A 23,762-nucleotide genomic window follows, 5' to 3' on the forward strand; every position below is an offset into this window, starting at 1 on the left:
GTGATCCGCTCGCCTCGGCTTCCCAAAGTGCTGGGATTACAGGCGTGAGTCACCACACTCGGCCCAATTTAGCTATTTTTCCTTTTGTTGTCTGTGCTTTTGGTTCCGTATCTAAGAAATCATTGCCGAATCATGAATGTCATGAAAGCTTCAATGTCATGAAGCTTTCCCCGTTTACTTCTAAGACGTTTATAGATTTAGGTCTCGTGTTTAGATCTTTAATCCATTTTCAGTCAATTTTTCTGTCTGGTGAAAGGTAAGGGACAAACACCATTCTTTTGCATGTGAATTTCACTTTCCCAGTGCCGTGTGCTGAAAAGATAATCTCCCTATTTGAAGGCCAGCTGATTAGAAACCTTAATTCCATCTGCTACCTAATTCTCCTTGGCCATGCGGGGTAACATCGTCACAGGTTCTGGGGATTAGGATCTAGACATCTTTGGGAGGCCAGGATTCTGCCCACCAGAGGGAGATCGGGCCTGCAGGGACTCACGTGCATCTCATTCACACACCCTACTCAGGAGAACACAACTGACCTTTGAACAAGGGTGTGAACTGTTAGCGTCCACTTATACACATATCTTTTCAACCAAACACATAAAAAATACAGTATTCAGACTGGGTATAGTGCTGTAATCCCAGCACTTCCAGAGGCTGAGACAGGAGGATGGCTTGAGGCCAGGAGTTCAAGACCAGCCTGGGTAACATAGTGAGATGCCGTCTCTACAAAGACCTAAAAAAAAAAAAAATTAGCCAGGCATGGTGGGTGTGCACCTGTGGTCCCAGCTACTCAGAAGGCTGAGGTAGGAAATTGCTTGAGTGAGGGAGGTGGAAGCTGCTGTGAGCTATGATGGTGTCACTCCACTGCACTCCAGCCTGAGTGACAGGGACTCTGTCTCGAAAACAACAAAAAATATAGTATTCACAGAATGCAAAACCTGCACACACAAGGCCAACTTTTCATAGATGTGGGTTCTGCAGGGTACTGGGGGACTTGAGTATGTGCAAATTTGGGTACAGGAGGGAGGTCCTGGGCCCAATCCCCTGCTTGTACCGAGAGACGGCTCTATTCCTAGGTAATAGCAGGAGGTGTAATTCACAGAAAATATTGACAAACATTACATCAAGAGATAGCTAAGTCAGGCCAAGCTGACAGCTCACAAATGACAACTGAGCTGTCTCACATGGTTTTTAATCAAAGAAGCACTATTATAACAATGACAGTAGGTAGAAAAAAAAGCACCTTATCACACAACATAGAATTATTTGACTATGTTGCTGTCTGTGTGCATTTTCACAATCATCATCAAAAGCAGAGCTCGTCTTCCCATGGGAGGTCAAACAGGTCAGAAGAAATAACCAGAGGCAAAACGGAAGAAACAACAGAATTCAAAACACAGGACTGAGGGGCCGGGCGCGGTGGCTCACACCTGTAATCCCAGCACCTTGGGAGGCTGAGGCAGGTAGATCACTTGAGGCCAGGAGTTCGAGACCAGCCTGGCCAACATGGTGAAACCCCGTCTTAACTAAAAATACAAAACTTAGCCGGGCATGATGGCAGGTGCCTGTAATCCCAGCTACTCAGGAGGCTGAGGCAGGAGAATTGCTTGAACTTGGGAGGCGGAGGCTTCAGTGACCTCAGATTGTGCCACTGCACTCCAGCCTGGGCAACAGAGCCAGACTCCGTCTAAAAAAAAACCTCAAAACCAAAAAACATGGGACTGAGATGAGAAAAGGGGGAGAATCCTAATGTTTCAGGCAAAATAAGTAAAAATTATTAAAATGTATTGTTACCTTTTGTTGTTAAGATATCTTCAGTGTGTTCCATCAGACTCTGGAGGTGTATCCTGGCAATACATCTCAAATTCAAGCAGGTAAATGAATTTAGTAGGTATCTGACTAGAAAGAGGGGTTAATTCTTTTATCCTCACTTTCAGATGAAGAAATCGGAGCTGAAGGTCAGCAAGGCAGGTATCAAAACCCGTGCCCACTCCATGCAGGCCCCGGCGTGGAGGGACACAACAGGGAGAGCTTTCCTCTGAGAGGAGGCCCCTGGCCAGTCCTGAGCTGTGTTCTCAGATCTCCTTGCTCTCCTTTCAGAACTTCCTCTTCTCCTTGGTTAGAATTAAACACAGTGGTGGGGGCTGGGTGCGGTGGCTTCATGCCTGTAATCCCAGCACTTTGTAAGGCTGAGGCAGGCTGATCACCTGAGGTCAGGAGTTTGAGACCAGCCTGGCCAACATGGCGAAACTGTCTCTACTAAAAATACAAAAATTAGCCGGGCGTGGTGGTGCACGCCTGTAGTCCCAGCTGCTCAGGAGGCTGAGGCAGAACTGCTTGAACCTGGCAGGTGGAGGTTGCAGTGAGCCGAGATTGTGCCATTGCACTCCAGCCTGGGCAACAGAGCAAGACTCTGTCTCAAAAAGAATAAATTGATTAAAAAAATAAAAATAAACAGTGGTGGAATCAGATTTATTGTGTCAGCTTCCCCAGCGCTGAGCCATCTCTCTTATTCAACATCTCCCCTCCAAGGCCCAGCACGCAGTATGTGCACAGTTAATACCATGTCAGTCACTCTCTGAACATCTTGGGTTGAAGAAGCACTCGCCAGCGTATCTTCCAGGAGCAAAGTGAGCATTTTCACCTGGACAAAGCACTCTCCATGCTGTGCCCACATCTGAGCGCCCAGAGTGGCCAGCAGTGGCTTCAGTGGTTCTTGGAGGTGCCTGTGTGCCGATGGCTCCCTATGTGCCACAAAATCATTTTCCATGTCTGGGCATCAAGAGAGAAAAGCACGTCCATGTCCCGCCCTCCCTCCTCCAGCAGGCTGAGAGCAAGCTGCTCCCGAGCAAGCATGCCCCTAGGCTGTTCTTCAGGCCAGAGGGGACCTGGGGAGTGAATCCAACTTTGAGACAGAAGGTACGGTGAGCTGACATTAGAATGACCACATCTACACTGGGCGCGATGGCTCATGCCTGTAATCCCAGCACTTTGGGGGGCTGAGGCAGGTAGATCACTTGAGGTCAGAAGTTCTAGACCAGCCTGGGCAACATGGTGAAACCATGTCCCTACTAAAAATACAAAAAGTAGCCAGGTGTGGTGGCGTGCACCTGTAGTCCCAGCTACTTGGGAGGCTGAAGTGGGAGGATCGCTTGAGCCCTGGGTGCACAGGTTGTAGGAGCAGAGATCATGCCACCGCACTCCAGCCTGGGCGACAGAGCAAGACCCTTTCTCAAAAAACAAACAAAAAACCCCAACCACATCTAAAAGGAAAGCGGCTAAGATTCAGGTGGTTGGCTCCAGGCGCACAAGCTGCCAGGCCACGCTTGGCCACCAACAGAACAGAAACACAGACCCGCTCAAGATGTGTCCCGCTCCTGTTGAGCCCCTGCCATGCTCATCCGCAGGCGGCACAGGCAGAGACAGACTGGGCAGACAGTGGGCCAGCAGGGGCCCTTTCTGCACGGCCCCCTCCCTTCGTCACACCCTGTCCTCCAGCCCCCTGACCCCGTCTGCCCACCCCTGCTGGGACTTTCCCCTGATTCACAAGCCTTCGTGCCTCATTTCTTCAGGACCCAGCTCCCTGCAGGTGGCTGTAATCTCACCCGGCAGACAGGCCCTGTGTGGGACGGGGCTCGCCGTTAGGGCTCCCGCCCTGTGATGCAGAACCCACGGCAGCCCGGTTGTGGGAGGAGGGCGGGGGCACTCTCACATTAGGCTCCTGTGGGCAGAGCTGGCAGAGGCACTGTTTACTAAGCCAGAGGCAGGTGTGGGACAGCCCAAGGGAGGAGGCAATGCTCCATCACCACCCAGGCTGGAAGGGGTAGCAGGCATGTCGCGCAGCCAAAAGCTCCCTGGGAGCACCTGATGGGCAGGAAGTGTGAGCCGGAACCCAGCTCCCCAGCACCCCCGGCTCCCGAGGGCACACCTGTTCCCTCAGTGCCACTGTTCCCCTTAGCCTTTAACTTCCGGTGCCCCTGAACAAAATGAGACTGGGAGCAAAATCCCCCTCAGGATTTGAGAACTGTAATTCAGAAATCACTTTTAAGCACAGAGTGTTTTATTTTGCTTGGAACCTTTGTGCAAAAAACTGAATCATCTGCCAGAGTAAACACATTTCAATTCATAAGCAGCACCTTTGAAGGAACACTGAAAAGGGAACCGTGCAGTTCAGTCTAAAGCCAGAACAGAACACGCGAGACGCACAGGATGGCGGGAGAGCCTCCGCCAGCCCAGGTCCGGGGCGCAGGAGGCCGAGTGTCGACGCAGCTTCCACTGCAGAACGGAGTGACCACAGACCAAAGCAAATCACGCAAGTGGATCAAAAAAAGTTTATTCTGAATTCTTTAATTTAAAAAAATCATACCTATGAGGTGTGCTACAGGAATTCAGATACAATAGGTTGCATATAAAACCCGACCTCATTGCTCATTGTGGTAAAGCAAGGATGATGAGAAATGCACCTCAGGAGCGAAAACACGCTTCACGGGCGCTCCTGGACCCAAGTCCCGAGACATTTCCACGTGACCTTCTGGAAAGACACACTGCCCACCTGACTGCACGACGGGACTGGTCCAGCCTCCCGGCTCCTCAGGAAGGAGATGAGTTTCCTACAAAGTGAGTGGCCACAAATGCCAGGACAGCCGTGTCCTGGAGCTGTGGGGGGACCTTGGGGAGGAACATGCACTCATCTGTACTTCACACTTCTAGCCTTCAACTGATCAAACTACTGTAATTGAACATGATATTTTGGCAAAAATACTACATCCCCATTGATGGGAGGAGGGTTCCTGGCGGCTCAGAGCAAAGCAGGCCCTGCCTTCCTTCCCAAGGCCGAGAGGCCATGCTGTGACATGCACACACACCGCCTCAGGCTGCCCGGTGGCCCAGGGACCATATGGGTGACAGTCAAGACATCAGCCTTTGTGAAAAGCCAAGCCCGACGTAGACCTCAACTGCACTGTGCGTCCCAATCCATAGACCCGCAGGGCAGGGGAGGATTTCAAGGACTCAGTGACACTGCCCGGCTCCCAGCAGCCCTATCGGTGACCTGGGCATCAGGGGATGGGTAGAGACGAGGACAAGCTGGAGTGGGCACAGGAAGAAAACCAGGGTCTCTGCTAGAAGCCACCTGATCCTGCGGGCTGTCATGGTATGACATAGGCAGATTTCCCATCTGGCATGGCAGCTCCTGTGCTCTGGGTGACTTAGCTCCGGGTAAACTTCCATCAGGCCCACCCCTCTCCTCCCAAACGGTGAGACTCTAGAGGAAGCCCCTCGTCTGGGACAGTCCTTCCTGCCTACCCGCCACAGGGACGACCTGAGGCCTCGTGCTTGTCCTGGGAGGTCCTGACTGCACTTGATGGGCACGAGGGCAACACGCACACAAGAGAATGCGAGCTCCCTGAAGCTGCCGCGTGTGACAGTCAATTTGGCAAAAAAAAAAAAACAAAAACCATCAATGCATAAAACCAATTACCAAAGTCCTCCTAAGGAATGTGATTACAATATATTAGCAAATTCTGTGGCATAAACATTTTCAAAAGCATCAGCAAAAGTATTAAATATAAAAGCAATGTGTATATTCCCCTCCCCACCTTCAAAAAAAAAAGAAACCCAAAACCCAAGAACCAAAGAAGGCCTGATCTGTAGTGTGAGGATCCGGGGCGCAGCTCCGGGGGGCTGGAGGCCCTACTGCCGCAGCTCCACATAGTTGGCTGGGAAGAGCCCATACCGGCCCTTGCACACCCCACGCCACCAGCCGTCATCAATCATCTCGATGTTGGTGATGATGTCGTCGGGGTCAAATGAGATCTCATCATCGCCCGCTGGGGAAGAGAACACAGAGAAAGATGCTGAAGTGCAAGCGTTTCCTGGTCTGCCAGAAAAAAACAGCGCAACCCAGAGCGAGCTCCCAGGCAGCCTGCTCAGAGATGCCCCCTGCAGAGATGCCGGCCACTGCGGAGGCTCCTGCTGCCTCTCCCACGCCACCAGGGCCAGGATTTGTGAACATGAGCCGAGAGATTACAAAGACGCGCAGGGCCCTTCACACAAGCACCAACCCCACCCGGACCCCTTCCTCAGGAGCAGGTCTCCACCGCCTAACTCCAGCCCCGCCCGCCCTCCCTTCCCCTCTCTCCCTCCCTTCCCCTCTCTCCCTGGCAGACGTGTCTGTGGAGGGGGGGGGAGATGGGCTGCGCCCAAGGTCATGGGGCTGTGGAGGCCGCACTGGAGGGACACCGGGGGACACCTGGAGAGAAGCCCGAGGTGATGGGTGAAATGGGAATGGAGGGCAAAAGCCACGGTGATGAGAATCCACACACAGGTGCAGAGACGTCACAGACACACCCGCACGTGTGCAAAGGGGACTGAACGGGGACGGCCAGCGCTCACTTATGGTAGAACGCCAGCTTCCGCGCTGATAGAAAGCTGCAAACGGGAAGCACTCAAGAGGCAGCGGCCGGGGGTTCTGAGGGGAATCCCACGCCACCCGTAAGATGCTTGTCAACTGCAGACGGGTGGTGGTGACTTTGTGGACCAGGTGGTGGCTGTGACAGAGGGACAAGTGGACGCCATGCGGCCCAGCAGAGAGCCCCACTGCGTGGTCTCCATGACTTCACCACCACCAGAGCACAGCTCAGCCTGGCCCGGAGGGAACACGGGGCGGGCGGCTGAGGCCAGCCCAGGAGCTGAGGCTGCTCTGAAACTGCCAAGGCCGCAAAAGGAACTCAGGGGAACGCGCAGGCCACATGGGAGCTGGCGGCCAGGGCAGGACAGGCAGGAATGGGGTCTCGAACATCAAGGCATCTGTGAGGCCCTCTCACCTGGAGGGTGGGGTGTCCCTGTGGGACAGCATCTTTGATCTTGGGAAACACGCTGGAGTCTTTGGGGGTGGCAGCACCCCTGCAGCTCTCCAAGTGTTCAGAGAATACTAAAGATAACAGGGGGTGTGTACATGTGTGTGCAGAGATGGAATCCGGGTAGGGAACATGGGAGTTCTTGGCACTATACCTGCAACTTTTCTATATCTCTGAAATTATCTCAACATAAATTATTTCTAAAACTAACAACGCTGGAGAAGTGAATTCTCAGGAAACAAGCAGAGGCAGGCGCAGCTGCCAGGGTCTCCCCTCCGAGCGCTTTTGCAGGCCGCTCACCAGCCTGGTAGTCATACAGGGCGACGGCTGTGATCCCCAGATCGTTCTCGTACTCATCGTAGGTGCTGTCCTCTAAAAGAAAGCCATGACAGAGCTGAGCAATACAAAGTCCCACACAGGTTTCCAGCCTTCTCAAGTTTTAGATGACACTTCCTAAGATTCTGTCCCAATCTTAGGGAGGGCAGCTGAAGCCCTCCCTTCCTCTGCCCCTGCCTACCCATCCCCAGCACAATGGGGACCTTCCTGGGACCCAGCACAGGAGCCGATGCCCCAAATGTGTCTAGAGCACTTCTCTCCAGGGACAAGACCCTGCAGCAAGCCAGCAAGCAAAGGTGGGTCAGTGGAAAACCCACGCTCCTCGCAACGATGCCACAGGTCGAGCAGGATGTCCCAGGAGCTCCCGGCCCTGGGCAGGGCGCTGCAGCGTGGGGCCCCAGTACCTGCGGGATAGTGGCCCGGGGCCTCTGCGCTTTCGTAGACAGCCTCTGTGGCGTAGGCCAGGCCCTGCTGGCTGCCGGCCTCTCGGTAGTCAGCGGCCTCCACGCTGTACATGGGCTCCGGCTCTGTCCCGCTCACAGGGCCTCTGTAGCTCAGCTCTGCCTTGAAGGAAGCCGCATCCTGGGGAAGGGTCACACGCACATGGCACGGGGCCCTTGCTGGCTTCTAGAGAGCAGTAGCTGTACTGCCACAGCCAGCAGAAACCCACGGGCCATCTAATTCTCAGTCCCAGCCAGGACTGAGAAAACAGACACGGTATAGGAAGGCCAGGCCTGCCGGTGTGTTCACCATGGTGGTGAGTGCCCACGTGCCATTTCCTTCCCGATGATGACCCAGTCCTCACCACCAACACTCCAGTCCTGCAATAAGCACACCCACACGCCCCTGCCCACGCTGTTGCCTGGGGGTAGAGCCTGTCTTTGTTGGGTTAATTTGGCTGATTTCTTTTTTTAGGCCTCGATCTCCAAGGCCACACAAGGCACCCTTGGGCCGAGCGGCCAACCTCCTGCCCTGTGCTGCTCGACCCTGGCCCTGCCTGACAGCAGCTTCACCACATGGCTCCAGAGCAGCCGAGCGTGCAGACAGGGCATCGCCGAAGAATCACATTTAACTACAAAGGTGCACAGTGGAACACCTCTCTATCTATAACCACTGCCGCTTCGGAGCCCCAGTGAAAATTCTGAACTGCTTATCACCGACAGTGGCTTTAATCAATGTTTCTGACCAGGGTCCACCTGATGTCACCGGCAGTGACTGAGAGAAAGCAATGCCGACAGCTCAGAACCGCACACCCAGGAGATCTGGGAAGAGCCGGTGGTGGACAGCTGCTAGCCAGGGAGAGTAACCGGGCAGGGAGAGCGACTCCAACCTCAGCACAGGCACGGGGAACCACACAAGGGCTGAATTGCACAGGAGGAGCAGGGTCGGAGTTTCCTTGAGGCAGATGATGCTGGCTGCCAAGGGGAGGGACTAGAGGGGGAGGCCGGTTCCTGACGAGCTGCAAGGCCTCACTTACCACATCCCCCCAGGGCCCGGCAGGGTAAAGACAGCAGGCAGCAGCATAGCCAGGGAGGGACAGTCGGGTGGTGACGAGGCCACGGCCAGCGAGGCCCAGGTCCCAGACCCTGCCTGTCTCCAGGGGTCTCTCTGGGCTCCTGAACTCCCATGGTCTGGAGCGTGACCTGTAACTCACTGGCTCCTGGGCGAGGAGAGATGAATGCATAGACCAGGACGATGGCCACGGGATGGAGAAGGGGCAAGGGCTGGGGCCAGGAGAGGTGGTTACAGGTAGAGGGTGTGGTTAGCGCAGAGGTGCTGGTGGGGAGCAGGAGACCCAAAGTCAGGGATGGGAGGGGCATTGGCAGGTGGCTCTGTAACTCAGGGATGGGGACGGAACACTGGGGGACCCATGAGAGGGGGTCAGCAGCACAGGGAAGGGACGGACAGCACGTCTGCAGCCACACTCATGAGGGGCTGCAAGGCTGGAGAGCTGAACAGGGCAGGCACAGAAGGCAGATCGCGTGGGAGGCGGGGGCTCAGTGATGAGGGAGGGCGGCATTGCCATTAGGGAGTGTGGCAGCGTCCCGCACAGCAGAGAGCAAGTGGGGTGAAGACACCCCCATCTGATTATCTGACAGCAGGTGACCCCAGCAGGGACTGCAGTGAAAGTGGCCAGACTACAACAGGCTGCAGAGGGGTGAGGGAATGGCACGTGGGCCTGCACAGCTATCCCCCGACAGCACCGAGGCATGTCACCCACCCCCGAGGCGCTCCTGGCCCACCCCTCTCCAGGCGTGGAACACAGTGATGCCCTCTACACCCATGCCGCGCTGCCTGCCTGCAAGGGCTTCCTCCGCTCCACAAAGAGGACCTGGGCTCTGGCAGTAACTCACGCTCATTCAAACACCAAAGACACCAACCTCATAGACAGGGCTCGAGGGCAGCCTCTCCTCGGTCGGCTGAGGTGCAGGTGACGCAGGGGGCGTTTGCGTTTTGGCTCTGGCTTGCTCCTGTGATTGAAAACAAACAGCAATCAGAATGCTGCCACAACATTCTGCACTGTCACGCCTGCCGTGTTTCAAAAGATTGTGCACAAACTCTAGGCACGCTCTGGGGGAAGGAGCAGAAAACACCCACACCAAGGCTGAGCTGGAGCACCAAGCCTCAGATCCCACCAGCACCCAGGCAGGATCCGAGAGGCAGGTGAGCTGAAGCACCAAAAGTCTCAGATCCCACCAGCACCCAGGCAGGATCCAAGGGCCAGGTGAGCTGGAGCACCAAGTCTCAGATCCCACCAGCACCCAGGCAAGATCCGAGAGGCAGGTGAGCTGGAGCACCAAGCCTCAGATCCCACCAGCACCCAGGCAGGATTCGAGGGGCAGGTGTGCTCTGAGGCCAAGATCACACAGCCAGTGACGCGACAGTGCCGGGACTGGGCCACACAGCTCATTCTCGCCTACACACGATCAGATGGTTTAGGCACAGGTTTGGGAGTCTGAGTTGATGCTGCAATGGGTTGAGACTTTGGGGACCTTAAAATGGGCTGAGTATGTTTGCACATGGGATGGACATGAAGCTTTAGGGGCCAAAGGATAATAGCCCCTCAAAGCTGCTGACACTGCAGTCCCCAGACCCCATGGGGAGGGACTGTTTGTGATGAAATTAAGGGTTCTGTGATGGGGAGAACTCTGGACTGTCTGGGTGGACCCAATGTAATCACAAGGTCCTGAGAGGAGGCAAGCAGGAGTGTGAGGGACAGAGGAGGGGCGGTGACAATGAAAGCAGAGGCTGGAGATGGGAAGATGGGGCCGCGGGGCCGCCAGGAGGAACACAGCCCTGCTGACATCTTTGAGGACTTCTGACCTCCAGAGCTGTGAGACACTAGCTATGTGCTGTGTGGTGGTGACTACGAGAGCAATGGGAAACTCACTGACAGCCTGCGGGCTCCAGTGCCAGATGCTGAGTCTGAGGGTGAGGTGGCAGGCACAGGCACACCGGCCAGGGAACTGCCCAGGCAGGATCTGAACCCCAGGTGTCCACTCCAAACCCCCTCCCTCCTCTCCCTCTGCAGGCAGCCTCGCTCTAATGGGAACAGTGGTAGTGCTGTCTTGTCTTGTTGAAGAGAAAACCACCCCTGGTCTTGAGACCCTAGCACAGTTCTGGCGTCTATGGCCTTGCCTGACCCCAACAGGACAGTTGTATATTCCCACATCACCTGGTGCCATCCACAGGTTAAACACCCAAAGTACCACGTCCTGTGTGGCCCTGCAGGGGCTGGAGCAGGGCCTGGGGTGGGTAGGAGAAGCCCAGGCTTCCAGACAGGTTGGGCCTGCCCCACACTGCAGACGTCCCAGCTGCAGAGCCACACCTGGTAACTTCACACACACACATCTGTAGGCCTCAGGCTCTATTCACAACCCCCTAGATCCAGCTGAGCACAAGGAAATTCCTTGTGGGTGGCAAGCCACGCAGGCTAGACCCAAAGAACCCAGACACAGGCTCGTGCTCCGCCCCTGCCAGGGGGGCGCTTCTGGCATCTTTCTCGGGGAGTGCTTCTCCACAGCCCAGGGGCTTGGGTGAGTGGGGCTGGGCTGACCAAGCAGAAGCAGGCCCCGAGAGCAGGCTGCCTCTGCACAGAGTCCCCTCCAAGCCCCAAACTTCCACCCGGGAAAGGAGGGGCTTCCAGAGGGAGAGGGGTGAGAAGAGACTCAGGCTGACATCTGGACAGGAGCTCCGTGGAGGAGGAAGCCAACAGGACTCTGCTGTCAGCCCAGGAACAGAGGGCAGGACAGGTTGGCGGGTCCCGGGGCTGGACCGGCAAGACCACAATGGCGCTAGCCGGCTGCCTGGAGCATTGTGGCCAGAGACTCAGCCTATGTGTGGCTGCAAGTGACAAGTGCCTTAAAGGAGAGTTAAACATGCCTTCCAAGGAAAACCTGGCCAGGAGAGAATAAGCCCCGCCCAGGCCCCAGAGCTCTCAATCCCCCCGGCACAGGTGCCAGGGAGGGCGCGCTGTGGCTCACTCCTCACCGCTCACCTCCAGCTTCCTCCTGGCCTCTTCCTGCTCCTGCCGCTCCTTGGCCATCCGCTGGGCTCTCTCCGCCTCCGCCTTCCGCCTGTCCTCCTGCTCTTTCTCCTTAGCGAGGTTTTCAAAGTTAGCTCTGATGTTACTTGTTTTGCTGGCCACTATAGAGGAAGGAGGGAAGACGTGTGGCTTGAGCACAGCAAAAACACCGCTCCTGGACAACAGCCCCACCCACACAGGGCGACCTCCCCAGGAATCGGTCATCCCCCTAACCCCTGAGGAGGGAAAGGTTCTTGCAGCTGCCAGCTCAGCCCACTGGTCCGGAGCCAGCACTGGGCACCTGCCACAGGGCACTGCGTACCTCGTGGGACTGGCAACCCCCCTAAGCTTGGTATCAGGAAGATCTCTAAATAAGATGGTATCTTCACCACCACACTCACCTTTTTAAATAAAAACAGCCAATTTCCCTTAAAGATATCTGTCCTTGAAAAGCAGTTAAGGTACTGATGTATACTGTAATTGATGTATACTGAGTATAGTAAATCTCAACCAGAGTATACATGTTTTTATATTCTGTGTGACAAAAACGGAAAAGAGGGCAGTAGCTCATGCCTGTAATCCCAGCAGTTTGGGAGGTTGAGACGGGAAGACTGTCTGAGATCAGGAGTTTGAGACCAGCCTGGGAAAGACAGTGAGATCCCACGTCTATTAAGAAAAAATAATGATAAAAATTTAAGTCAAAAGTGGGGAACATGGCCGGGCGTGGTGGCTCACACCTGTAATTCCAGCACTTTGGAAGGCTAAGGTGGGCGGATCACGAGGTCAAGAGATCGAGACCATCCTGGCCAACATGGTGAAACCCTGTCTCTACTAAAAATACAAAAATTAGCTGGGCGTGGTGGCAGGCACCTGTAATCCCAGCTACTTGGGAGGCTGAGGCAGGAGAATCGTTTGAACCTGGGAGGCAGGGGTTGCAGCGAGCCGAGATCGCGCCACTGCACTCCAGCCTCGCCACAGAGCAAGACTCTGTCTCGAAAAAAAAAAAGAAAGTGGGAAGACACATGAGCCCTCCCTGCTGTGTCCGGGACTGTGGCGGTGGCTGTCTCTGTCTCAAGGAACATGAATGGAACCATGAGAGCTGCAAGTTGACTGTATTTTCATGGAATAGCATTTTTCCCTGAAATAACAACTGATAGACCAACTATGGTTATGCAAAGCTGGGTATCTGGCAGCAGTTTTCTCCCAAGTGAATGAACTAAGCCTATTGTGTCAAGAAAAATTACTGTAGTATTTGTTGCCAATGGGAAAATTCCAGCTTTCAAGTAAAAGACAGAATTTTGAAAAATGTGAGGCTGCCACATGAACGTGACGATTTCCACTTAGCCTCTGCAGATGAAATTGATGATGACAGCAAATGTGATTTTTTTGGTACTGTGTAATGAGAAGTGCCCGCAACTGGAAGACAAGCACAACTCAGAGACCCAGCATTTTCCAAATGACCAACACACAGTGCTGCCCAAGCACAGTGGGTAGCGAGCCCCTCACAGGGCCAGAGGAGCCGGCCTGCAGGACCACCACCGCCTGGCACGCTTGTGCGGCATCGCAGAAGGACACCCACGCTGCCCTCAAGGTTACAAACACTCCTCCCTTTCCCAATCGCCTACCTAGGTGATTCCACATGTTCTTCCTAAACAATGTAACATCGACAGACTACAGAGGCAGATGTGAGAGTGCAGCCATCTTCTATTAAAGACATTTACAAAACAAAACAATGCCGGTCTTCTCACTAAGTGCTGGGATTATAGGAATGAGCCACTGTGCATGGCCAGTTGTATTATTATTTTTATTTTTTGAGATGGAGTTTAGCTCTTGTCGCCCAGGCTGGAGTGCAGTGGCACAATTAAGGCTCACTGCAACCTCTGCCTCCAGGTTCAAGCAATTCTCGTACCTCAGTCTTCTGAGTAGCTGGGATTACAGGCGTGGGCCACCATGCCCAGCTACTTTTTGTATCTTTAGTAGAGACAGGGTTTCACCATGTTGGCCTGGCTGGTCTCAAACTCCTGACCTCAGGTGATCCACCCACCTAGGCCTCCCAGAGTGCTGGGATTACAGGTGTGAGCCACCACACCCGGCCAAGGTTTATTCTTTTTAAGTGAACCAATTAATAATTTTCCAATGGGTGTGGTCGCTCATGCCTGTAATCCCAGCACTTTGAGAGGCTGAGGCAGGTGGATCACTTGAGCTCAGGAATTCAAGACCAGCCGGGCAACACAATGAGACCTCATCTCTACTAAAAATAAAAAAATTTGGCAGGGCACGGTGGCTCATGCCTGTAATCCCAGCACTTTGGGAGGCCGAGGTGGGCAGATCATGAGGTCAGGAGATCGAGACTATCCTGGCTAACACGGTGAAACCCCGTCTCTACTAAAAAATAGCAACAACAACAAAAAAACTAGCCGGGCGTGGTGGCAGGCGCCTGTAGTCCCAGCTACTCCAGAGGCTGAAGCAGGAGAATGCCGTGAACCCGGGACAGGAGGTGGAGCTTGCAGTGAGCCGAGTTCGTGCCACTGCACTCCAGCCTGGGCGACAAAGTGAGACTCCGTCTCAAAAAAAAAAAAAAAAAAATTTAACTGGGCATGGGGGCATGCGCTTATAGTTCCAGCTATTCCAGAGGCTGAGGCAAGAGGACTGCTTGAGCTCAGGAGACTGAGGCAGCAGTCCTGCCTGGATGACACAGCAAGACCCGGTCTCAAAATAAATAAATAAATGAAACATTCCTCTCTCTCTCTTTTTTTTTTTTTGAGACAGAGTCTCGCTCTGTCGTCCAGGCTGGAGTGCAGTGGCGTGAACTCAGCTCACTGCAAGCTCCGCCTCCCGGGTTCACGCCATTCTCCTGTCTCAGCCTCCTGAGTAGCTGGGACTACAGGCGCCCGCCACCATGCCTGGCTAATTTTGTTTTTGTATTTTTAGTAGAGCTGGGGTTTCATCGTGTTAGCCAGGATGGTCTCGATCTCCTGACCTCATGATCCGCCCGCCTCGGCCTCCCAAAGTACTGGAATTACAGGCATGAGCCACTGTGCCGGGCCACATTCCTCTAATTTCTAATATAGTCAATGTCATGAAATACATCAACATCTTGGGGGTTCTCACTAGTGGTCAAAGTGTCAAAGCGTCCACGGCCCCCGAAGGAAGTCAGTGGTGGCTCTCTGCATCCTGTGTTAAATTCAGCACTTGCTTTCATGTATAACATTTTCCCCAACTACTTGACTCTCCGGGGCAGGGCCCACTTCTGACTCCATCGTGTGTCCAGCACAGAAAAGGACAGGTTTCGCGCTCCCGGGTCAAGGGCCCAAGAACGAGCAGCAGAGAGAATGTCTGCTGTCGCCTGCACATCGACGTCATGACGTCTTCCTCCTGTCACAGCTGCGACCGAGCAGCTCAGGGAGCTGGGCAGGCCCCAGCTGCTCCCAGAAGCTGGTCACTGGCAGTGTGGGGGCCCTTGTGAATGTGCACTTAGCCCCTCTTTGCTCTGGGAAGAAGCCCCTCGAAACGGGCCCCACTGAAACGGCTGCACCATCCTGCATCTGCAAGGTGACTCTAAACCTCTGCAGGAGAAACAGGATCTTCATCAAAATGATCATTTTCTTTCCCAACAATACACAGCAACTACCACGCTTTCAATTAGTGGTGCGTCTGCTCCTGGCTGTTTCACAACTGTCCTTCCCCTCAGTGTTTTCCTGGGAAACCACACGGTGCTCCTGGTATCAGCTGGGACTCACCAGCTTCGACAGGTACTGTCTTCTGGTAGGCAGAGGACACCTGGGTGACATCCTCAAAGGTGGACGCATTCTGCGGAGACAGGACGTGGGCGTCAGGAAAGCACTTTTCTCTTTTCTCCATGCCCTGTGGTGGCCCCTACCAGATGCAGATGCCCTCCCCAGATCTTCCCAAAGGCCCAGCCACACAGCCCAGAGCACTCTTCAGGGCCTCTCGATTTTGCAAACTAACTGAGGCGTGAAAACTATTACCAACCACATGTGCAGGCAATTGTGAGTCAGCATTAGCGTAACAAATGCACGGCTCTCCATCTGCTCTATCATAAACCAGTTCTGGGATCAGCCTCAAGCCTTCCCCATCCTCCCTCGCCACCCAGAGGTGTGAGCATTTACAGGAAGTGAAGACGCTGGGGACTCATGCAAGCCTCCGGTGGCCCGTCCTCCACACTACCCAGTGGTGCAATCACACCTTTCTGCATTGCAGGGGACTCAACTATGGTCTGACCAAGCGACGGCAATGACTCTTACGTGCTGACTCAGGTGGAGACTGTCAGGGCTCGTGGAGACCAGTGGCCGTCCCCAGTTTCACTGTGGGTTTCACTACCTCTGATGAGAACACCTGAGGCTCAGAAGCCACTAGAGCCCCCATACCACGGCCCCTTTCTGCCCAGCACCTCCTGCTTGCCCCTTCCCGGCCCGCCTGTCCTTCCTCGGACCCCGCTCCCTCCTCCTGTCAGTCAGCTCCAGTGTCTACTCCATGTCTACTCCATGTCCCTTGAGCCGCTTGCACCTGTTCAAAGGCAAGGCCATCAGCCTTACTGGGTCCCATCACCCACTGGGCCCTCTGCAGACATCACCTTGCCCTCAGGGAACAACCTCAGCCTGGGTTGTAGCCCCATCCCCACAATGTACGGGGACCCGGGCAGTTACATCACCCTCTCTAAGCCTTGGACTCCTCCATCACACAGCAAACAGAGAGCGAGAAGCTCCACCCCCTCCTGGATGAAAGACAATGACACGAAAGGCCGCACCCCCACACTGCCTCCCCACGTGCTCACAAGCTCAGCGGTCACCGCCAACACCAGCAATGCTGACCACAGACACTCACAACACAGGCAGCCCCTCAGGTTCCGGCCTCAAAGCCACAACCTCTGACTCACCCACACGGGAGCTCCTTCCCTCTGTCTGTCCCAGCGCCTTGTAAGTCCCCTGCTACCTCGCTGGGTCCCCCTGCCCAGTGTCCTCTGACCGCGTGCCTACTCCCCTCCCAACTCTGCACGCCACCCGGGCCCGGCCCCGGCCCTACCCCAGCTCTCTCGCTGACACCCACATCTGCTCCTCCCAGTTCTTCGGCTCCACAATTGGCCCCACGTCCACCCCACATCCACCCGACTGCTCCCTCCACTGCGTCCCTTGGCGCCAAACACCATGCCCTGCTTCTCCACCACCCGAGCCCCTCCAGCTCTCCTCAGGACCACACCCCCCTGCCCAGGCCATCCCCCACAACCCAGACTCCACGCTGAGGCCGGGGGCTTCTCAAAGTAGACCCCGCAAGTGTTCCTTGCCTGCTAACCTTTCTGGGGCCACGCATGTCTGATGCTCTGTGGTGTGTGATGCACGTCACAACATGCAGAACGCTCTGTGGTGTGTGGGGCTCTCCAGGGCCGGCTCTATCCCCGCTCCCTGCCCTCCCTCTGCAGCTAGGCTCCTTGAGAACCTGCGGTGACTCCTGTCCCACCCAGGCCCACACCTCGCCCCTCCGCGGTCTCCTGAGCCTTCTCTCCTGGTGAACTCGCGCCTGCCCTCAGAAATGAGCCCAGTTTACCGCTCCCTGGGGAGCCCAGCCCGAACACCTGCTCTACCCGCCTACGCCCCTGGAGCCCACATCAGGAGCCCCTGGATGGTGCTGTGTGGTCAGCTGCGAGGCAAGGACTGACCCTGCCACCTCTGACCACAGGCCATGCACAGGAGCAGGCAGTGTGGAGCCCGCGTCTTTGTGAGGCTGAAGACGGGAGACGTGGCTCATCACCGCATACGCAGCGCTGGCCGCCAGCGAGGTAGCCCCACACGCAGTCTAACACACTCAGGTTCCAATCTGATTTACTGTTAAGAATGTAAGTTCAAATGGACATGAGCCCTCAAGGCTCTCACCTCTCATGTTAAACATCTGGGTTCCTGTGGCAGCCCAGCCGTCCACTGCTGTGCCGCAGCCAGGTGCTGAGCCTGCCTGGCCTGGGGCCCCCAATTAGGAGGTGGGCCGGTGCCAGCGCCTATCCTACAGCACGGCCATGAGGAGCACAAGACTGTCCGAGTCAGTCATCGCCACCACCACCACCATGACGGAAATCACTTGTGCCCCACCCCAGCGCGTAGATGTTGGCCAGCACTGTGAGCCACGCCCACCACGAGCCCCTGCAGGCAGAAGACACTAAGTTCCAGGGCTGGAATATTTACCTTATCCATCCGATCCTTCTGCACCCCATACTTCCCGCCGAATCCTTTGGAGTAGTCTGAAACGTGGCAAAACACAACACTTACTCTGAGGTGGAGGCGAGCGTGGGGGTGGCGGTGGGTGCATGCAGACAGATCCAGAAACAGCCCAAGAAGGTGCACCACAGCGGGAAGAAACGAGAATGGCCAAGCGAGGCTTCACTTGCAAGGCAAGTTTTGCTTCCACCCATGGTCGTGAGACCCAGGCAGTGAGAAGCAGAGCACAGGCCAGGGGCAGAGGCTTCAGCATTCCCTGAGGGGCAGGAGGGGCGGCGGGCAGCAGGCAGGAACTAAGCGAGGAAAGGGCACGGACAGGCCTTTGCAACGCGCCACTTCAATAGCACAGTCTTCCGCACCAGCACGGGCTTATTCTCATCTGCTTCCTGTGCGCCTGCTCTACTGAGCGCTAAAAAGAGGCTCAATCGCAGTTTGTTCTCTTGCTTTTTAAGAGAAAAAAAAAATCCATGTGGAAATTCTACCAGCCAAATACTTCTGTTGCAGCAACACAGATCCACGTGAAAGTCACACTGTCATGCAGCAGTGATGCCACGGAGAGCCACTGCCATCTCCATGCAGTCTGCGGGACCACCCCAGGTGTGTCTACCTGCCCACACCTGAACACTGCTGTGTGTTTCTAACGCTGCAGGTGGAAAGCCTAGACTCTGCCCTGCAAGGTTAGGGAATTACTGTTTTTCCAATTACGTGTTCAGGTTCTAATAACCAAGTCCAAATTTTGAAGGTAACAACATAACTGCTCTAAGGAAGGATGCAGAGCTGGCTTCACGTACATACTGTGTGGCTCTGTGTGGAGATGTTACACACATATGGTGTCATCAAACAGAACAAACAAAAAACCTCCCAACCCTGGCCAAAAACACCACCACAAATGAAACACAGAAACCACACAGAACACACCTGTCTCCTGGCCCTTGCTGCTACGAAGCCCCTGGTCAAATGGCCAGTGGTTTGGTTGAACCAAACACCCTCTCCTCATCTGGAAGGCCTGACTCAGTGGCTCACAGCAGTCACCATTAACAGCAGAACAGCCTCGGGCAGAATGCTGCTGGAGGCCGGAGACGCCCCAGTCCAGAGACTGGATGTGTCACCGGGTTAGAAAGATGGCACCCACGCACTACCTGGCGCATCCTGCCATACGCAGATCACAAGTTCCCAGGGAAGAAAGCGAAGGGGGGAAGAGAAGGGAACCACTCAAAATCAGTGTCACTCTAATAGAAATGGGTTTAAAGTGCCGAACAGCCTGACAGCTGACAATTGGTGACACAGGAGGACTGTGTTGCAGGTGCTGACGGTGAGCCCTGAAGTCTGTGCTAGAAGTGGCTACACAGGAGGGTGGGGGGGAGGGGTAGGAGGCTGGTGGCAACTGTGCCTTGCTGGGACTCGTGCTTGGCCAGCTTCTCCTTGTAATCAAACCCCACAGCAGCGGAGTCCTGCCTCTCCGACTGAACACCGAATTTGCCTCCAAAACCAGTCTTATAATCTGAAAATCCACAAGCAACGGTGGGGAAAACAACCAAGAGAGGAAACACAGTTGGGTTAGAATTGCACGAGCATGCGCAAAAATCAAACACAGTTTCCAGAAAGCAAGGGCTCTCCTGAGCTTAGGGCCTTTGAGATCCTACTCCCAGGCTCAGAGCCAGAAGGTGGCTCCAAAGGTCAGCATTAAAGAATTAACTTAAAATCTGAACACTCAGCGAAGATCTGGAAACAGCCTAAGAACTGTACTCCAAATAATTCAGTAAAGGCACTCCCGGCTGTGCAGTTCATTCCTAGGGTCCTACCCACACTGCAGACGAGTGCATGTATCTGTGTACACGGGAGGAGAGACCCTGCGGATGCAGAGGGCGCTGCACCCCATTAGCCCCGCTCCTGCTTCTCAGCGCTGGGTCACACTGAGAGGGTTTCAGCCCCCTCAGGCTCCTTTTCCCAGGGAAGGGGCACCCATTCCAACAAGAAAACACCTTCGGTTCAAAAGTAAGTATCTCCTGCCAAAAACCGTGGCCCACTTTATAGTCAAGAAGCCTGGACGAGGAGCACTGCTGCTCCTGCACCTCCTGAAGGCAGAAAACAAGCGACATCCCAGGAGTGCTGCAGGCCTGGCCTATGTCCCCACTCCCGGGTAAACCCAGCCCCCTGCTGCACGCTTGGCCCATGCAACCCACTTCCAGGTAAACCCAGCCCCCTGCTGCAGGCCTGGCCCATGTCCCCACTCCCGGGTAAACCCAGCCCCCTGCTGCAGGCCTGGCCCATATCCCCACTCCCGGGTAAACCCAGCCCCCTGCTGCAGGCTTGACCCATGTCCCCACTCCCGGGTAAACCCAGCCCCCTGCTGCAGGCTTGGCCCGTGCAACCCACTTCCAGGTAAACCCAGCTCTCTGGGGCACCACCCCCGTGTCAGCAGGGAGGGGTCGTGACTACACTAGCTGGAGGGTTTTTTGGAACTGGGGGATTGGGGGGGCGCACAGGACAACTTCAAACAGTGAAGACAAAACAACGTGCAGCAGGCACACGCAGACACAACACATACCAACTGACCAAAGGAACAAAAACAAACTTCCAAAACCATCTCGCGTACAGGCAGAGTGAATGTACCTTTTTGGGATTCATGCAGCTGCAATTTCTCCTGGTGATCCCAGCCAAGGGCACATTTGTCTTGTCTGTCTGTCTGCACACCAAATTTTCCTCCAAACCCTTTCACATAGTCTACATGCACAATGAAAGGCCAGAACCCATCAGTAACAGGTAGTGCGGGTCACAGGTAGAAAGTATGTTTTCAATACAGTTAAACACATACGATTCACTCAATCTACCCTTCCCTTCCGGATCTTTGGTAATACTTTAGATAACATCCATGAAGAGGCCCTCCTTGGAGAGTGGCAGGAAATAAATTAGTCTATGACCTCAGCATCGTGACTAAGCCAGACAGGACCCCACAGAAGCTCCCAGGCATGCGGCTTCCACCCGCACCACGAGGCAGCACAGGCTCACACGGGCAACACAGACGTGCGGGGTGTGGCCACCACGATAAGCAACGCCGCTGGGGCTGGAGCGCCAAAACACTCAAGCTGCGAGTTCTTATTTAGCAGCTGTGTTTCTGGATGTGCCGTTTTCAAGTTGGATATTTAATGAAAAAGAGACATCTACGTTAAGGGCTATCAATAATGCTTTGTTTTTCCTTTTCCGGTGTGGCTACCACCTGTCACATTACTAGCTGCTGGCTGGAGGGTAAGATAAAATGGAAGACACCTTTCTGGGACTCGTGCTTCTCCGTTTTGCCTTGATACTCAAAGCCGACGGCGCTCTTATCCACTTTGTCCTTGTCGATACCGTATTTGCCGCCGAAACCTTTGGAGTAATCTAAAAAACAAACAAAAAAGGACCACTTTAAAAGGAGCAACGAAATCAGTGAACATGCAAATATTTTATCATTTGATTAAAAAAACACAAAAATCTTTCAGGTCCACTGTAGGACCACTGAATAATACAGACAGTATTTAAAGGTGCTATTTATGTGTAATAACACAAACATAAAGAGTGGTAACCAGAGGTGGGGGCGTATGCCTGCAGCCTAGCTACTCAGGAGGCTGAGAAGGGAAGATAGCTTGAGCCCAGGAGGCTGAGTCCAGCCTGAGCAACATAGCAAGACCCCATCTCTAAGTTAAATCATTAACTAATCTTTTAAAAATTAAAAAACAGGCTGGGGGAGGGGGCTTACGCCTGTAATCACAGCACTTTGGGAGGTTGAGGTGGGCGGATCACCTGAGGTCAGGGGTTTAAGACCAGCCTGACCAACATTATGAAACCCCATCTCTACTAAAAATACAAAATTAGCTGGGCGTGGTGGCCCACACCTGTAATCCCAGCTACTCGGGAGGCTGAGGCAGAAGAATCACTGGAACCCAGGAGGTGGAGGCTGCAGTGAGCAGAGATGGCGCCACTGCACTCCAGCCTGAGCAACAAGAGTGAAAGTCCGTCTCAAAAAAAAAAAAAAATTAAGAAAAAAAATTTTTTTTAAAGTACAGCAGAGGCCAGACACAGTGGCTCCCACCTGTAATCCCAGCACTTTGGGAGGCCAAGGTGGGTAGATCATGAGGTCAAGAGAGCGAGACCATCCTGGGCAACATGGTGAAACCCTGCCTCTACTAAAAATACAAAAGTTAGCTGGGCTTGGTGATGCACGCCTGTAATCCCAGCTACTCAGGAGGCTGAGGCAGGAGAATTGCTTGAACCCAGAAGGTGGAGGTTGCACTGAGCCAAGATCGCACCACTGCACTCCAGCCTGGAGACAGAGAGAGACTCCATCTCAAAAAAAAAAAAAAAAAAAGAAATAAAGTACAGCAGATGAATTCCTGTAACATCATCCACTGCATCCAGAAGCTAGCAGGAGATGAGAGTTTATGATAAGGCTCTAAGCTCAGGAGGCAGCAGAAGGGCAAGGCTTTCAAAGGCCACTCTTCACAAACTGAAGCACGCAGGGGGATGCCAGGAAACAGGACACACACAGCATCCTCCAGAAACTCCAGTTCTACTCAGAATGAAGCCATTTAGCATGTCACTGTGACACCAAAACATGACTCTCTCATGGACCCACTAAAAGCACAAAGCAGAGGATCAAGGCCTGGGAGAGAAGGCCTGAGGCATCTGAGAAGCCTTGCGTCTGCCCAGGTGCTCGGCCTGTGCTCCCTGGCGTCACACACTCAGGCGGCTTCACGGAGCATGTGCTGCTCACAACTGTGTGGTGTCAGGAAGAGGAGGAATGGACTGTTCCCAAGAGAGAGGCAGAGAGCAGAGGCAAGCAGCTCTGTGCAGCAGGCAGGGCCTGACCGGCAGGAAGGCCAGGCCAGGCCAGGCCGCGACAAACTACAAGCCAAGCTGCCCTCCAGGCCACCGGCACTTTCCTCAGGGAAATGCCAAGCCGGCGTGGTTGGATCTTCCAGTGGTGTTTCTTGCTTTGGGGCACTTTTTTTTTTTTTTCTGAGTTTTTAAATAGTCAAGCTCTCAGTTTTCAAATGTTGGCAAATATTTTTAAAAATGGAAATGTGCAGGCCAAACAAGAGGCGCAGGGAAACGGGCAGGCCACAGCCTCTGCAGCCCTGGGAAACGCTCTGAGTGACGGTGTACAGGCTATGCAGTGGGGAAGGAAGAACTCAGCACAGCCTCCAAGGACAACTTGGCAGTATCTATGGAATAAATTTTACATTCAATAACCTTCGACCCAGCAATTCCATGTCTAGGAGTTGATTCTTTTGAATAATCACTTGTGAACAAAACACAGGTACAAGAGTGTTCCCTGCAGTCAACTTTTAGCCGGGCGCAGTGGCTCACACCTGTAATCCCAGTACTTTGGGAGGCCAAGGCAGGCCGATCACCTGAGGTCAGGAATTCAAGACCAGCCTGGGCAACATGGCAGAACTCCGTCTCTACTAAAAATACAAAAATTAGCTGGGCGTGGTGGCGTGTGCCTGTAATCCCGGCTACCCGGGAGGCTGAGGCACGAGAATTGCTTGAACTAGAGAGGTGGAGGTTGCAGTGAGCAGAGATCACGCCACTACACTCCAGCCTGGGCGACAGAGCAAGACTCCGTCTAAAAGAAAAAAAAAAAAATTTACAGGTCACACCTGTAATCCCAGCACTTAAGGAAACCAAGGTGGGGGAGGATTGCTTGAGACCATGGAGTTCCAGACCAGTCCGGGCAACATGGCAAGACCTCATCTCTACCAAAAATAAATAAATAAATAAATAAATAAATGAATAACCTAAATTCCACACTCAAAAAAGGCATGGTTACATGGACTATGG

General features: G+C 54.1%; 1 protein-coding gene across 27 annotated transcripts in view; it reads right to left on the minus strand.

Annotated features, from left to right (window-relative positions):
• Positions 1 to 4,317: 4,317 nt before the first annotated feature.
• The window catches only part of CTTN (cortactin), a 37,965-nt gene continuing 18,520 nt past the window's right edge, over positions 4,318 to 23,762 (minus strand). For 4 of the 27 annotated variants that reach the window (XM_054440731.2, XM_063670748.1, XM_054440733.2 and 1 more), the window contains 10 exons: positions 21,210 to 21,320; positions 20,556 to 20,666; positions 19,333 to 19,443; positions 17,910 to 17,965; positions 15,459 to 15,528; positions 11,692 to 11,840; positions 9,575 to 9,664; positions 7,598 to 7,775; positions 7,158 to 7,229; positions 4,318 to 5,828 (listed from right to left, as the gene is read on the minus strand). In XM_054440731.2, coding sequence (XP_054296706.1) covers positions 5,692 to 5,828; positions 7,158 to 7,229; positions 7,598 to 7,775; positions 9,575 to 9,664; positions 11,692 to 11,840; positions 15,459 to 15,528; positions 17,910 to 17,965; positions 19,333 to 19,443; positions 20,556 to 20,666; positions 21,210 to 21,320 — 1,085 coding nt within the window. In that variant the 3' untranslated portion in view covers positions 4,318 to 5,691. Of the gene's footprint in view, positions 7,776 to 9,574; positions 9,665 to 11,691; positions 11,841 to 15,458; positions 15,529 to 17,909; positions 17,966 to 19,332; positions 19,444 to 20,555; positions 20,667 to 21,209; positions 21,321 to 23,762 lie in introns of all 27 variants that reach the window. The other 23 variants (XM_054440735.2, XM_063670757.1, XM_054440736.2 and 20 more) reach the window with 7 other exon arrangements.

The sequence above is a fragment of the Pongo pygmaeus genome, chromosome 9, assembly GCF_028885625.2.
Source record: "Pongo pygmaeus isolate AG05252 chromosome 9, NHGRI_mPonPyg2-v2.0_pri, whole genome shotgun sequence".
Classification (NCBI taxonomy): domain Eukaryota; kingdom Metazoa; phylum Chordata; class Mammalia; order Primates; family Hominidae; genus Pongo; species Pongo pygmaeus.